A 17,045-nucleotide genomic window follows, 5' to 3' on the forward strand; every position below is an offset into this window, starting at 1 on the left:
TGTGGGGGCAGAAGCCCCCACAGAAACGGGGGTCTGGGGGCAGAGCCCCCAGAAAAAAAAAATAATAATGATCCCCCTATTTGCGCTAAAAATAATTGCCCTAAAAATAATAATCCCACCATTAAAATTACTGTTTTATTATTTTTTTTTTTTTCCTTTTCAGCGAATCTCATTGTTAATGCTTGTAAAATATAACTTAGAAAAACGTGCATTTTTGTTTGTTTTATTTTTAATAATTGTTCATCTGCCGTTCCTTTTCTTTCGAGAAAATTACCTTTCCCCCCTTTTTTTTTTCTTTTCGGTTGTATCCGACTTATTCAAATGTCACGTGATATTTTGTGATCCACGAAAACCGTATTTTTGTAACTTGAACTTTTGAAATTATTGGATTTATCCTGTTTTCAGCCGCCGTATTTGTTGCTGTGCCACCCGCGTGTCACCTAGTACCGTTTGCCGAGGAGAATAGCGGGAACGCAGTGAGTGGGCGGAGTCACAATCCGTCAATCACTGCTTTCCCCCCTCTTCTCCTCGCCGCCATTTTGAAGGGTGCACCGAGTATTAAATCTTTACCGAATTTTCACAAAAACAATGCCTTTGTCGCTGCATCTGTTAGTAGAAAGCTGAAAAAAATCTTACTTGTGCAAATTTCAATCGTTCTAAAGTATAAAATGTATATTTAAATCAGATAATAAGGATGTTTTCTGAAACTACTTAAAATTTCCAATATAAAAGTTTTGCTAATTTTTAGTTATTTTTCCAACAGTTAACTACTTTAGCAGTTCGTTTTAAAGTGTATTTTCTCAAGAGTACTTATCCTAAAAAATAAGGAAACACAGACATTTATGAAATTTATAAAAGCACAATTTATTGTTAACAACAAGCATACAAAATTATTTTTAAAATTAGCAGCAGAATACAAATTCATATTTTCACAAGAGCTTTGTCACTTTCAGTCTGTTCAATGGAAATGGGTTTAGTAACAAGTTACCAGTAGAATGAAAATTCATATTGTCACAAAGCTACTCACAATTTTTTTTTTTTATGAAAACCGCAAACACAACAGGTATTAGAACCTGTACTACTTAGTACCGTGCATGGGATGGAGGTTGGGAAGACGAAAGAAGTTATTTGTTGACATTAGATTTGAACTTCCGCCGTAGACTATAATTTTTAGGAAATACGTAGGAAGGAAGGTTGTTCCAAAACCGTCAGTGGAATGAATAAACGAGGAATATGAAAAGTTGGTTCTGTGAACTTGAAGTTGGACAGTAAATAGATGATGGCTGGTGGCGGCACGTGTTTGGACTGTCTTGAAAGAGAAAGCGGGAATCATAGACGCAAATTGAAAAGAGCAGTGCCCATGCAAGTATATGTAGAAAAGGCATGCAGCAGAAACAGTACATTTATGAGACAGAGAATGGAGAGACACTGTTAGTGATGAGTCATTAATTAACCTGATTGCCCTCTTCTGAATGGAATATAGAAGCCTGAGAGAGATTTTGGGGGCGCCGCTCCAGATATGGGAACAATATTCCATGGTCGGGCGGATTTGCGATTTGCACAGACCTCTTTGGAAGAAAAGTAACGTGAAGAGCGAAAGAGAAAAGCAAGTATTTTAGATGCAGAGGAAGCAATATTTGTTATGTTCTTGTGCCAAGAGAGATTAGAAATCAGGATAATCCCCAAAAGAGAAATATATCATCCTGCTAAGATAAACATAGGAGCAGAAGAATCCTTTTTGAGAGTTAGCATTAGCATTAGCATTAGCATTAGCATTAGTAGAGGCATTTAATGCAAGAAAGCAAGCTTATGCAGCATCAGCCAAAAAAAAAAAAAAAAAAACCACTTCCACTTCACCCCTCTGTTCGTTCAAAATACCTGTCCAGCTGAGCCTTAAACTTATTTAGGCTATCAACCTCCACCACGAGGGATGGAAGTCCGATCCACCAACCAACCACCCGATGGCTAAAGGCAAATTTCCGCACGTCTATCCTACATCTGTCTTTCCTCAATTTGAATTTATGCCCTCTCAGGTGATTTTTCTGAGCTAGAGGAAGAATCCCATCAGCATTGAGCATGCTTAAACCATTCAAGGCGTTATACACCTCTATCAGATCACCTCGCTGGTGCCTAGTCTCCAGACACTGTAATTTGCAAAACTTAAGCCTTTCTTCGTAAGAGCACCCCTTTGTTCCATTCACTAATCTTGTTGCCCTTCTCTGTACTCGTTCCAGCAGCTCTACATCCTTCTTGAAATGAGGCCTCCAGACCTGTATACAGTACTCTAGGTGTGGCCTGACCATCGCCTTATACAATGGAATAATCACCTCCTTATCCCTGCTGGAAAAATTCCTGTATATCATTGACAATACTCCATGAGCTACTCTTGCAGCCCGTCTGCACTGCTCAGAGAACTTCATATCTGCCTGAACAACCACCCCCAAGTCCATTTCATTCTCTACCACTGTCAGTGTAGTACCAGAAAGTTGATACGTTGCTCTAGGGTTGCTGTTTCCCATGTGTAGTACTTTACATTTGTCAATGTTAAAATTCATTTGCCACCTCTCAGCCCATCTGCTCAACCTTTCCAGATCCTGTTGCAGAAGCATAGTGTCAGTAGTGTCCTTGACAACCCTGCCAACCTTTGTATCGTCTGCAAACCTGGACATTAAGCCCGATATACCATCATCAATATCATTTATAAATACAGAAAACAATAATGGACCCAACACTGAGCCCTGAGGGACTCCACTAATAACATCAGTCCATCCACGATGAGCAGTGTCCATTGATTACCACTCTCTGTCTTCTCCCCCTCAACCACCCCTTTATCCATAGCAGCAATTTTCCTCCAATGTCACACTGCTCCAATTTGTGTAGCAGTCTTCCATGTGCAACAGTATCAAAAGCCTTTCTAAGATCCAAGTATATAATATCAAAGTTATTCCCTGCATCCAGTTCTTTTGTGACTGCATCATAGTATCCAATCAAGTTGGTCAGGCAAGACTTCCCCTTAACAAAACCATGCTGTATCTGAGCTATAACTGAAGTCTTGTCTAAATGATCCTGCAGTGCTTCTTTAACCAGTGCCTCCATTAATTTTCCTGGAACAGAAGTTAAGCTCACAGGTCTATAATTACTTGTGTCAGCCTTAGATCCTCCTTTGTGAATTGGGGTCACATTTGCACATTTCCAGTCTATGGGTACCTCCCCGGAGTCCAAGGAAGCTCTCATAATTAGGGCTAAGGTTTTGCTTACTTCCTTTGCTGCCTCCTTTAATATAACTGGATAGATCCCATCCACCCCAGGTGCCTTTCTTGTGTTTATCTTCAACAGTTTCTCCTCCACTTTACTCCCAGTTATTTCAAGATTCTGTAGCTTACTGCTAGAGTTGAATACACCTCTGGCATTCCCCTCGCTGAATAACTCCTCATGTGTGAATGTCGATGCAAAATATTCATTTAGTTTGTTAGCTACCTGAGCAGGATCATCAACACTTGACCCATCAATATCAAGTGGACCAATCTGATTCATCCCCTTCCTTCTAGAGTTTACATAAGTAAAGAACTCTTTGCTGTTTTTGTTTGCATCCCTTGCCAAAGATTTCTCGTAATCTGCCTTCGCCTGCCTAACCTCCTTTGTAACTTGGTTGCATATCAACTGGTATCTATCATAGGCTTCTGTGTCATGTGTTAATTTGTATGTATCCCATGCATTTTTCTTCTCTGCCATATGCCTCATTAGTTCATCTGACATCCATTTTGGCCTAAACCTTGAACAATATTTCTTAGTTGGTATGTAAAGCCCAGTAGCTTCCAAGATAAGTTCTTTGAATGCTTCCCATTTTGAATTTGCTGTTGGTAACATCATCAGTTGGTCCCACTGTATAGAATTTAAATACTGTCTCAGTCCATCGTAGTCGCCTTTACGGAAACAATAACCCTTCCCTTTACCCCTAATGGTAGTTACCTCTTTGAGTAAATCCCACTTCAGCACACTGTGATCACTGCCACCTAGTGGTTCATTTATCTGCAGATTTTTAATGCATGAAGAATCACTGCTGATAATCAATTCAAGAGTATTACTCCCTCTAGTTGCCTCCCGAACATGCTGATGTAGAAAACAATCATCCAATAAATCCACAAAAGCCCAGCTAGTGTGTGAGTAACCAGCACCCAAATTCCAGTCAATATCTGGGAAATTAAAATCTCCCATTATAAGACACTTTGATTTACTGGCCCACTCTATTTCCCTGTACAGTTCCTTATTATACTCATCAGAGTCATTAGGCCTATAGCACACTCCTACTCTCAATTTTGATCTCCCAATGTTTATGTCACACCAAGCTGACTCCACACTGCACTGTCCAGCGATGTCGACTGGCTTCACTTCCTTGGTTTTTTTGTGTTTCTTAACTAATAGCATAACCCCTCCCCCCTTCCTATCCTGTCTATCCTTTCTGTAGACGTTGTACTCCCCGAATTGCAGTTCTGCATCCCTTATATCTGTGTGACACCACGTCTCTGATATCCAAACAATATCTGCCTTTGATGTTTTGAGCAATACCTCAAATTCATCAAATTTGTTTACTAAACTCCTAGCATTGGTGTACACGCAAGTATACCTGCACCTGTTTCTATTCTTAGCTACCCTAACACAACCCATGTGTTTACTTGTACCGCACTGGCTCCCAGCAGTCTCTGAAATACCATGCATCTTGTTTTTCAGGCTTCTGCTCATTCTAATAGAAGCAGTGCAAGAATCTCTTTCACCTCTTGCAGTGGCTACTGTCAATCTATTGTTCTTTGTCTCCCCCCAAGCTAGCAGTTTTCCGACCCACCTAACACTGCCTCGATAGCATCAGCAAATATTCTTGCAAAGAGTTATAGACTTGACTAAGTTTTAAAAGGATTGAAATCAACTAAGTTGTCTTTACCCCACTGGAGAACTACCTCTAGATCAGCATTTAAGGAATTGGGAGCGGATATTCGAGAAGTTGAAGCTGATTGAACAGGGCGGAGTTTCCTCAAACTGGAAAGTGGATTGCCATATGCAATCATCAACAAAACTATGAATAGGTTTTCCGGGCAATGGAAGAAGGTCATTAATACACAAGAGGGAAAGAGTTGGGGAAAGAACTGAACCTTGTGGGACGCCAGCATTAGGGGAGAAGTTAGAAGACCTACCATCGCTTTCAGTGAGTGCTCAGAGAGAAAACTGGATAACCAATTACTAAAAACATAAGCATACGATGGAAGCTTGTTTAGAAGACCTTCATGCCAAACACCATCGAAAGCCTTTGAGATGTTAAGAACAATTGTTTGCATTTCACCGAAATTTTCCATTGAATTTGTCTATAAATGGGTAACATAAGCCAGAATATCACCAGCGGATCGAGACTGACGGAATCCATACTGGCGATTGTTGATCAGACGGAAGGTTTCTAGGTAGTTTATGTGTTGGCGGTTAATTTATTTTTCCATTACTTTAGAAATGGATAGGAGTGATTTGTGACCTTTTTTAGAAACTGGCTGTATATGAGCAACATTCCAACCAGAAGGAAAAACACATCTGGAATAAGAAAGTGAAACAAGGCCACAAAGATCAGGAGTAAGTTCAGGTTTTGTGAAGAAGTGGACAAAGAGCATCAGGACCTGGAGCTTTCTTAGCATTAAGATTCGTCAAAATCCTTCTGACATCTTTTTGACGGAATACCACAGGAGGCATTGAATGGAGCGCGTAGGAATGGTGAATGTGTTTTACCAAGATCATTAATATGTGATTTGGAAAAAAATGGAATGTTTGCAGGTCGGCTTTATCTTTGGTTGAAGTGAAAATAGAACCATTTGGTTTTGACAAAGATGGGAGCAGAGATGAGCAAAATTGTAGCCAACAGTTTTAGCGAGAGAGAGAGAGAGAGAGAGAGCGAGAGATCAGTATATTCGGCTACCATTAGGTCAACAAACAAGTTTTCTACTCTTAGCATGTCCAAAATCTATTTTGGACTGATTAATAACTGCAATTTATAACAATTAGCAGAGAAATAGATTAATACTATTAGCATAAAAACACGTATATTTCTCCTTTTCAATTTTTTGAATGGAAATGACCTTATTTACTAGTTAGCAGCCGAATACAATTTGAAGTTTTTGTTTTATCACCCACATGAAACTACTTAAAATGAGAATTTTCCAAGTTTCATTTGAAGTTATCAACAGTTAATTCTAAATTGATTATTTTTTTATAACTACTTATCGTGGTGGCGCTCCACCTTTGGTGGTAGTTGAAAGCTTTTAAAAAAATCCAATGTAATAGTAATACTGTAGTAGTAACCGTAATCGTGGCATGTGATGCAAGAAAGCAAGCGCATGAGCTTATGTAGCATCGGACAAAAAAAAATTCACACAACCATTCCCTCTAAATGTTTGTCCAGTTCCTCCTTAAATTTATTTAACTTATCAACTTCTACAACGAGAGATGGAAGTTTGTTCCAGCAATTAACCACCCGCTGGCTAAAGGGAAATTTCCGCACATCTGTTCTACAACTGTCTTTCGTCAATTTGAATTTATGCCCCCTTAGGTTATCTAAACAAGTGGATGAATCCTATCGGAATTCAGCGTGCTCAACCCATTCAAGTCCTTCTATACCTCGTAGCTGTCTAGCCTCGAGCCGCTCCAATTTGCAGAACTTAAGCCTCTCTCGGTAAGAGAATCCCTTCATTCCCCTCATAAATCTTGTTGCTCTTCTCTGTACATGCTCAAGCAAATCTACATCCTTCCTAAAATGAGGCTTCCGGACCTGTACGCAGTACTCAAGGCGTGGCCTGACCTTTGCCTACATAGAGAGGGACAATCACCTCCTTTTCACTGCTGGTAAAATTCCTGTATGTCATTAACAAAACCCCAAAACCTGCTCTTGCAGCCTGTCTGCATTGTTCAGAAAACTTCATATCTGACGGCACAATTACTCCGAGGTGTTTTTCATTTTCTACCACCCTATGTGTAGTGCCACACTGTTAGTACACTCCTCTGGGGTTACTTCTACACATATGCAATACTTTGCATTTGTCAATGTTAAATTTCATTTGACACTTCTCAGCCCATCTACCCAAAATTTCTAGATACTGTTGCAGCAGCACACTGCTATTACTGTCCTTAACAACCCTGCCAACCTTTGTATCATCTGGAAACTTCGACACTAAGCCTGATGTACCTTCATCAATATCATTGATAAATATACAAAACAAAAATGGACCCAACACCGAACCCTGTGGGACTCCGATAATAACATTATTCTACGAAGAGCAGCTCCCATTGATTACCACATTCTGCTCTAATTTGTACAGTATCTTCTATGCGCTACAATGTGAAAAGTTTTAGTGAAATCCAAGTATATGAAATTTAAAATATTTTTTGCATCTAGTTCCTTTGTAACCACATCATAATATCCAATGAAATTTGTCAGACAAGACTTTCCCATAATAAACCCATGCTGTGTTGGAATTATTGCTGCAGTCTTTTCTACATGATCCTTCAATGCATCGTTAATCAGTGACTCCATTATATTACCCGGAACTGAAGTTAAACTAATGCGCATGGAAGACTATTGTACAAATTGGAGCAGAATGGTATTAAGGTTAAGTTGCTACAATGGTATAAATATAGTGCAAATGCATCAGAAATACATAGCTATATCTGAATAGATCAGAATATTGGTAAAACGGCATCGTTTTAAGTTATATCTCATATTGTGAATACCTTCACAACGAGTTGCCATGATATTGCACTACTTCGAATAAGTAACGCTTCACCTAAGGAGAAGACTAATGTTACTTATTCTCAGATGGATACCACCACCCAGACGGCACCGTTTCAGAGCTATTTGGCCCTTCTTCGGTGGGTGGGTAGGTACCCGAGTGATGCAACGATGGCAAAACAGTTATGAAGTATAACTCCACAATATGAGAGATGCCTGATGGTGTATCATGTATTTAGACTCAAGCATTTAGGCATAAAGCCTCAAGCTATGAAAGAGTCTAGACTATGTATAAATATAGTGCAAATGCATCAGAAATACATAGCTATATCTGAATAGATCAGAATATTGGTAAAACGGCATCGTTTTAAGTTATCTCATATTGTGAATACCTTCACAAACGAGTTGCCATGATATTGCACTACTTCGAATAAGTAACGCTTCACCTAAGGAGAAGACTAATGTTACTTATTCTCAGATGGATACCACCACCCAGACGGCACCGTTTCAGAGCTATTTGGCCCTTCTTCGGTGGGTGGGTAGGTACCCGAGTGATGCAACGTTACTTATTCGAAGTAGTGCAATATCATGGCAACTCGTTGTGAAGGTATTCACAATATGAGATATAACTTAAAACGATGCCGTTTTAACCAATATTCTGATCTATTCAGATATAGGCTATGTATTTCTGATGCATTTGCACTATATTCTATACATAGTCTAGACTCTTTCATAGCTTGAGGCTTATGCCCTAAATGCTTGAGTCTAAATACATGATACACCATCAGGCATCTCTCATATTGTGGAGTTATACTTCATAACTGTTTTGCCATCGTTGCATCACTCGGGTACCTACCCACCCACCGAAGAAGGGCCAAATAGCTCTGAAACGGTGCCGTCTGGGTGGTGGTATCCATCTGAGAATAAGTAACATTAGTCTTCTCCTTAGGTGAAGCGTTACTTATTCGAAGTAGTGCAATATCATGGCAACTCGTTGTGAAGGTATTCACAATATGAGATATAACTTAAAACGATGCCGTTTTACCAATATTCTGATCTATTCAGATATAGCTATGTATTTCTGATGCATTTGCACTATATTTATACATAGTCTAGACTCTTTCATAGCTTGAGGCTTATGCCCTAAATGCTTGAGTTGCTACAATGGATAAAAGGATGGTTAAGTGGGAGAAGACAGAGGGTGGTAATCAATGGGTGCTGCTCTTTGTGGACTAATGTTATTAGTGGAGTCCCACAGGGTTCGGTGTTGGGCCCACTGTTGTTTTGTATATTAATCAATGATATTGATGAAGGTATATCAGGCTTAATGTCGAAGTTTGCAGATGATTCAAAGGTTGGCAGGGTTGTTAATGACAGCAATGGCAGTGTGCTACTGCAACAGGATCTAGATAATTTGGGCAGATGGGATTCTGATGGGATCCTTCCACTTGTTCAGATTACGAACCTAAGGGGGCATAAATTCAAATTAAGAAAGGCAGATGTAGAATAGATGTGCGGAAATTTGCCTTCAGCCAGTGGGTGGTTAATTGCTGTAACAAGCTTCCATCTGTCATTGTGGAAGTTGATAGGTTAGATAAATTTAAGGAGGAACTGGACAGGCATTTGGAGGGAATGGTGTGATTTTTTTTAGCTGATTCTGCATAAACTCATACACTTGCTTTCTTGAATCACATGCAACTACTACTACTACTACTGGTCTGTAATTACTCGTGTCACCCTTCGATTCCCCTTTGTGAATTGGGGATACATTTGCACATTTCCAGTCCGTCGGGACCTTTCCCGATTCCAAGGATGCTCTCATAGTTATGGCTAAGGGTTTGCCTACTTCCTTTGCCGCCTCCTTTAGTATAACTGGCTTGATCCTATCCACCGCAGGTGCCTTTCTTATGTTTAAATTCAACAATTTCTCATCCACTTTGCTCTCAGTTATTACAAAATCATTAAGCACCCTACTACAATTTGATAACCTTCTGGCATTTTCAATTCTTAATAACTCCTCATTTGTGAATGTATATGCAAAATACTCATTCAGTTTGTTTGCTATCTGAGCAGGATTATCAACAGTCGAACCATCGATATCAAGGTGACCAATCTGATTCATCCTCTTTCTTTTAGAATTTATATACGTAAAAAAATGCTTGCAGATTTCTGGTAATCTGCCTAACCTCCTTTATGACTTGATATGTGTTTGAACCAATTAACCTTTAAATTGGAATTATTCTCAATAATAATTAAATGTATATTTTCATGGTAGTTCCATCTGTTGGCAGCATTCGAAACCTTCCGAAAAAAAAAAAAAAAAAAAATTGACTCTGCAAATTTGTGTTTGAATGCTTTCTCGAATGTAAAGTTTAATATTGTAATTTCGCCGTTTTAGTTGATTACCACTAGAATAATTAAAGTTTATTCTATTTAATCACCAACACGAAACTATTTAAAATGAGAATTTCTCAAGCTTAATTTTACGTTAATCAACACTACTAGTCCTTAAAAATAAGGAACCATAGACACTGAAAAAATTTACAAAATCATAATTTATTGTTAACAACAAATATACAAACTAATTACAAGCTAGCAGGAGAAATGCAAATTTATATTGTCACAAAAATTCATAGTTACTAGAAAACTCATTTTTCCCTTTTACACTTATTTCAAGGGATGTGGATTGAGCCTGATATCACATGTGGTCCAACAAACATAGGAAATATTTACAAATTCAACCCAAAGAATGCAAATTCATATTGTCACAAAGTGCTACTCACATTTCTAGTAGAAAAACATTTTGTCCTTTTATACTTATTTGAAGTGAATTGGATTGAGCTTCAGATTATATGCGGTGTCCAATTCCAAAATCATCGCAATAACGGCTTGGAAAATACCAAAGGAGTAGAACACTGAGTTTTCACCTCTAGTCTTACACTTTGTTAAACAGTTCACTCCGTCGTTGTTAGAAATAACACTATGTGTAATGTCCATTACACATAGTGTTAGAAAAGTGGGTGACAATGCTTCGAAAATAAAATGTTTTTTTCAGCACTTCCCGTTGTTTTCAATGATGCTGTCAAGCATCAAGGGGAATATTATCTTTTCGAATTGCAAAATTTGAAAGAAATCATCAATAAACGGAATTTTTAGATCTCAAAGTGCCAAGGCTGATATGTGTATATATAGATGTGCGTCAAGCTTACAACTTTCATCGTTCCACGCTAGAGTTGCGGATGAATTTTCCGTCTCAAGAGCTGAACCGTTAGTTAGTTGTAGACAGTCAACAACCCGAGTTCAGGGTAGAATTAGATTGTAGTTCAATTTTGTTTTTAGTTCACACCACTGGGTTTTGGAAAGACGTATGAAAGTAGGTATGAACCGATTTTGCTGGGACGGAGGCGGGAAATAAAAAGTTGTGTTTTTCTCTATATAGTTATAATTTCGGAATTCAATTTTGATTTTTTTTTTTTTTTTTTTTGTAGCCTTTGGTTAAGGGTGTGAACTGGCGTTGCTGTTATTGGCGATCACGCATCTTAGCTCGTGACTGTGCTGGGTTCCTCTGTTAGATTTGGGTTAGATGTTGGTTTTGAATGTAACGATTGTGACGTCATAGTGAATAATTTCAACGTTACTTTTGTGGCATTATGGGTGTTAATAGGGATTGTGTCTTTTTGGAATGTTTATGCTGTGCGGGTTAACATTCTAGACATTAAACCAACGATTGAAAAGAATCATTTCTGAAATAATTATCGTAGAACGTGTTTGTTGGATTATGACGACTCCTTGGAACGTGGGCTCTAGTTTGAGACTAATGCAAACATATCAGTCGTCCGCCTGATTCACAGACTGCCCTTAAAGTTAGTGCTTTGTTGTTTGGGATGAAAAACCTTAACTTAGCCTTTTCTTCTTGAAAAAATTTCTTGCTGCTACTATCAAAACTGCTAACTCCTTATGCGATGTGGAAAACCGAAATTGACATGAACGTCAAAAACTGTGGCTGCTCTCGGGCGACTGATATCTTTGCATTAGTCTCAAACGAGAGTCCACATTCCAAGGATTCGTTAAAATCCAACAAACACGTTCTAGCATAATTATTTCTGAAATGATTCTTTTCAATCGTTAGTTTAGTGTCTACAATGTTAACTTTTATATCTATATATATTTTTTGAAATTGTACGATCACCTTTGGCGGCCTGACACCACAGCTTCGATATCGCGTTCTCAAGGAAGTCGTCGGTTGATGTTATCGTTCCAGAGGACACACACCATACGTGTTATGATTTCTGATTGGTTATAACGTTGACTGGGCTAAGATTTGGTTTATGGTGCACCCTCTCTAGATTCGCCGACACGGCAGTGATTGATAAGTGGAGATCACGCTTATTTCAATTTTTCCTTCATTTTCAGCTCCGATGTCATGTGATATCAGCCGCGTGCGAGCGAGGAAAAGAGGGGCAATCCGTTAATCAATGCTTATCCTCGCCGCCATTTTGAAGGGCGCACCATAAACTAAATATTTACCCTTCAGTCGATTGAAAAACGGCATTCACTCTAACGCTAACTAGCAGCGTATCAAAGCAACCCGCCGTCGGAGTTACGCTGTCAGTCACTGCATCACGCCACGCCTCTGTACTAGCGATCAAAATTTATACCGTATTCTAATTATTATTATTATTATTATTGTTATCAGCCATATGGTGCAAGGAAGCCCGAGGGTTATCCTGCACTAGCCAAAAAAAAAAAAAAAAAAAACATACAAAAAAAAAAAAAAATTCCGCGTTACCCTCAGAGAGAGTGTCAAAAGTAGAAGGGAATCACTAAGAAAGAGAAGAATGATGATATCCAGCTCAAGTCCCTGGGTGTGCCAAGCTCATACTCACCAGATGTGAGCCCCTGGGGTTAATGATTAACCAGAACTTTTATTTAAATATCAATACATTGTTTCTATTTTTCAGTAATAACGATATGTCGTTTGCGATATGTTGGTAATATTTTTTTTGTGATCACAGGTAATATTATTCGTTTAAAAGTTCTTCACTTTAGCATTAACATTAGCATTAGTAGAGGCATTTGATGCAAGAAAGCAAGCTTATGCAGCATCAGCCAAAAAAAAAAAAAAAAAAAAACCCACTTCCACTTCACCCCTCTGTTCGTTCAAAATACCTGTCCAGCTGAGCCTTAAACTTATTTAGGCTATCAACCTCCACTACAAGGGCTGGAAGTCTGTTCCACCAACCAACCACCCGCTGGCTAAAGGCAAATTTCCGCACGTCTATCCTACATCTGTCTTTCCTCAATTTGAATTTATGCCCTCTCAGGTGATTTTTCTGAGCTAGAGGAAGAATCCCATCAGCATTGAGCATGCTCAAACCATTCAAGGCTTTATACACCTCTATCAGATCACCTCGCTGGTGCCTAGTCTCCAGACACTGTAATTTGCAAAACTTAAGCCTTTCTTCGTAAGAGCACCCCTTTGTTCCATTCACTAATCTTGTTGCCCTGCTCTGTACTCGTTCCAGCAGCTCTACATCCTTCTTGAAATGAGGCCTCCAGACCTGTATACAGTACTCTAGGTGTGGCCTGACCATTGCCTTATACAAGGGAATAATCACTTCCTTATCCCTGCTGGAAAAATTCCTGTATATCATTGACAATACTCCATGAGCTACTCTTGCAGCCCGTCTGCACTGCTCAGAGAACTTCATATTTGCCTGCACAACCACCCCCAAGTCCCTTTCATTCTCTACCACTGTCAGTGTAGTACCACAGAGTTGATACGTTGCTCTGGGGTTGCTGTTTCCCATGTGTAGCACTTTACATTTGTCAATGTTAAAATTCATTTGCCACTTCTCAGCCCATCTGCTCAACCTTTCCAGATCCTGTTGCAGTAGCATAGTGTCAGTAGTGTCCTTGACAACCCTGCCAACCTTTGTATCGTCTGCAAACTTGGACATTAAGCTTGATATACCATCATCAATATCATTTATAAATACAGAAAACAACAATGGACCCAACACTGAGCCCTGAGGGACTCCACTAATAACTTTTATGAAATCGCGATCTAATGTATACTAATACATTGAAAAAACATTGTTTATTGCAATCAGCTCCTCTTTTCATTGTTTGTTATCGCCTTTTGGCTTTCGTTTTTTGCATGTGCCGTGGAAGTGATTGCGTTTCGATTTGTTTAGAACTCCACCATGTTGCCTGTAGAGTTATTCTACAGTTGTGTATTTGTTCGTGTCGTTACTCTGCGAAAGAAAATATTGTAGTTGCTTCTACAAATCTGACTGTTTTACGCTGGGTTCGAGTCTCATCGATAACGAGAGGAATTTTTATGGGCCATTTTAATAACGCGGCTGAATTCGTCGGCTTGGTCAAGGGTAGTATGGTTTTTTCTTCTCCCAGAAACTGGAAAATCCGGAGTTTTCCAGCAAACAACCCATGCACGGTACTAAGTAATATAGGTTCTAATACCTCTCGTGCTTGGGTTTTTCATAAAAAAACAAAAAAAAAAAAAAAAAAAAGAAAAAGAAAATCGACAATAGAACACACGCAATTTACAGACAGTATATATACAAAGCACTATATGCTTAGTTGCTAATGTTCCTAAAACCCAATAACAAAGCAACTGACTGTTTTGAGGTTGAGCATTAACCCTTTTCTAATTCTTAAAATTTTTATTATTTCCTTATTTGTTTTTAATGCATACCGTAGAAACATTATGACAGTTTTAATTTTTATTGACGACTTTCTCGGAGAAATATTGGGCAATCAAATTAAAGTAATTTATTTTGTTTGATTTTAATGTTTTCTTTCTGTTCGCGTCCACCTTTTCATGTATCCATTTCCGCTCTGAATTAATAAACAACTGGCTTCTTGTTTTGTTACAGTTAAGTTGTGTGTGAGGGTGATGTTAATAAGCGGCGTTCATTGTATCATATGATCTGTATACTGATATATTTTAATTTTTTGGCGTCCGTCTTTGCTTTTTTTTTTTTTATAAAAATTGAAATAATCTTTACTGTAATTCAGAGACAAGTGAAATAAAAGAAAACCCCAAAAAACTCGGATAATTAGGAAATGGTTAGAAGTTATGTGGTGCATAATGTTAAAACATTTAATATGTGGAGGAAAGGAAACGTGCTATGTTATTATATAGGTACTATTTCTAATCTACCTGCATTTGTACACCCGGAATTGCTTTTCTTTGAGAACTACGCGTAACACATGCGATAAAATTATTCTGTATAAAAATTCATTGCTTATCTCCTTCCGGCTGGGAAATTATTATGCTGTCTTTCGTTTGTAATCATAGTGATGACTCTGGCTAAAGTGGTGATTTCACGTGTTCTAGTTGGCTTTATTGTGAATGTGTTGAATTTTATTTTTATTTAACACTCCGTTCTTTCCCTCTTCTTTCTCTTTTACCAAGCAATGATTTTTAGAATCTTATTCGTATTAATATTGTATACCAATTATGTGTGTGCTGTGGGTTACAAAAACATTGGAGAAGCACACCTCCTATCCTCGTCAATTACCGGTTTCAGTTTTGTAAAAAGTAATCGGTCGGAAGATTCCGTGAAAAGTACTGCAAATGGCAAATTTTCTCCAGAATTTAATTCACAGACAGTGCCTGTATTTGATTCATCAGTTATTAATAGAACAGCAGGTCCATTCCCTGCTAAATTTGGGGAAAAGCTGAATAGTACGGTAGTTGCTGAAGTGGTAGTTGTCTATCAGTATCAATATAATTTCACACCCAACCAGGTATGTAATATATGTCTTTAGGTTAGTAAATATAATGCGTGGTGGAACGGTTAATTTAGTAATATTTCCAATCACTTAATATTTTGATTTCGAATTACTAGTTTTTGTTTCGATTCACATGTGCAAATAGGCATTTGTGCATTTTATTACATCCCAGCTAGGGCTGTTAAGGACAAAATAATTTATTATTTTTTTAAATTTCTACCTGATGATAAAAGAATAATGATTGCCCAAAAACTGGTTTAGTCCCTTAGAGAATCCTCGATTATACAGACATATAAATCAAACTTCAGGAGAGTCAAGGGGGGGAAGGATAGGAAGGTCATCATCTGCTTCAGGCCCAAATATAGATCCTGGAATATTTTAGGGCCTGTGCGATCTCTTGACGTTCCTATTGACTTCAAATGTAAGCAACTTTTTTCTGTAATATATATAGATTTGATAATAGAGAACTGTTAAGTGCTCGATAATTCCTATATTCTATTATTAGCATTAGTAGAGGCATATGATACAAGAAAGCAAGCTTATGCAGCATCAGCCAAAAAAAAAAAAAAAAACACTTCCACTTCACCCCTCTGCAGGCTAAAGGCAAATTTCTGCACATCTATCCTACATCTGTCTTTCCTCAATTTGAATTTATGCCCTCTCAGGTGATTATTCTGAGCAAGAGGAAGAATCCCATCAGCATTGAGTATGCTCAAACCATTCAAGGCTTTATACACCTCTATCAGATCACCTCGCTGGTGCCTAGTCTCCAGACACTGTAATTTGCAAAACTTAAGCCTTTCTTCGTAAGAGCAACCTTTGTTCCATTCACTAATCGTGTTGCCCTTTTTTCCCTTTTCCAACCAGCTCTCCTGTAGGAGAGTTGGTTGGAAAAGGGAAAAAAGGGCAACAAGATTAGTGAATCAACATATCACTGTTGTTTTTGATTTTCATAAATGACCGATGAAGGGATAGAGGGCATGATGTCTGAATTTGCAGATGATCTAAAGGTTGGTACAGTAGTTAATGATAGCTGCCAAGCAGAGTTTCTTCAGAATGACCTAAAAAGACTTCAGGTATGGTCTGAAAAATGGCAGCTATATTTTAATCCAGCAAAGTGTAAGGTACTGCACGTGGGGAACAGTAACCCCAAAATAACTTTTACACTTGGCGGAGTGGAACTAAAGCCAGTAGTGGAGGAAAGGGACTTGAGTGTTGCAATACGGTCAGACTTTAAGTTCTCTGAGCATTGTAGACATGTTGCAAGGAAGGCCCATGGTGTCCTATCGATGATATATCGAACAGTTTGTAGTTGAGACGAGGACCTCATAATCACATTGTATAAGGCTATTGTTAGAACACACTACAAATACCGCGCCTAAAGAAAGACATTGTGTTTCTTGAAAGGGTCCAGAGACGAGTAACTCGCCTGGTGAGATCAGCAAAAGGGCATTCATATGAAGAAAGGCTTTGAATATGTGGGTTTCAGAGCTTACTAGGTGCCTTAGAGGAGACTAGATTGAATTGT

At 38.5% G+C, this 17,045-nt stretch overlaps 1 protein-coding gene across 1 annotated transcript in view; it reads left to right on the forward strand.

The window, feature by feature from the left end:
• The first annotated feature begins 15,185 nt into the window (after window positions 1-15,185).
• Window positions 15,186-17,045, forward strand: part of LOC150084533 (SID1 transmembrane family member 1-like) — a 254,140-nt gene continuing 252,280 nt past the window's right edge. Inside the window, exon 1 of the mRNA XM_090376277.1 lies at window positions 15,186-15,532. Within this exon, the coding sequence (XP_090232403.1) occupies window positions 15,200-15,532 (333 nt within the window). The 5' untranslated portion in view covers window positions 15,186-15,199. The remainder of the gene's footprint in view (window positions 15,533-17,045) is intronic.

This window comes from Mastigoproctus giganteus, chromosome 6 (assembly GCF_048544385.1).
Source record: "Mastigoproctus giganteus isolate SK-2022 chromosome 6, ASM4854438v1, whole genome shotgun sequence".
Classification (NCBI taxonomy): Eukaryota; Metazoa; Arthropoda; class Arachnida; order Uropygi; family Thelyphonidae; genus Mastigoproctus; species Mastigoproctus giganteus.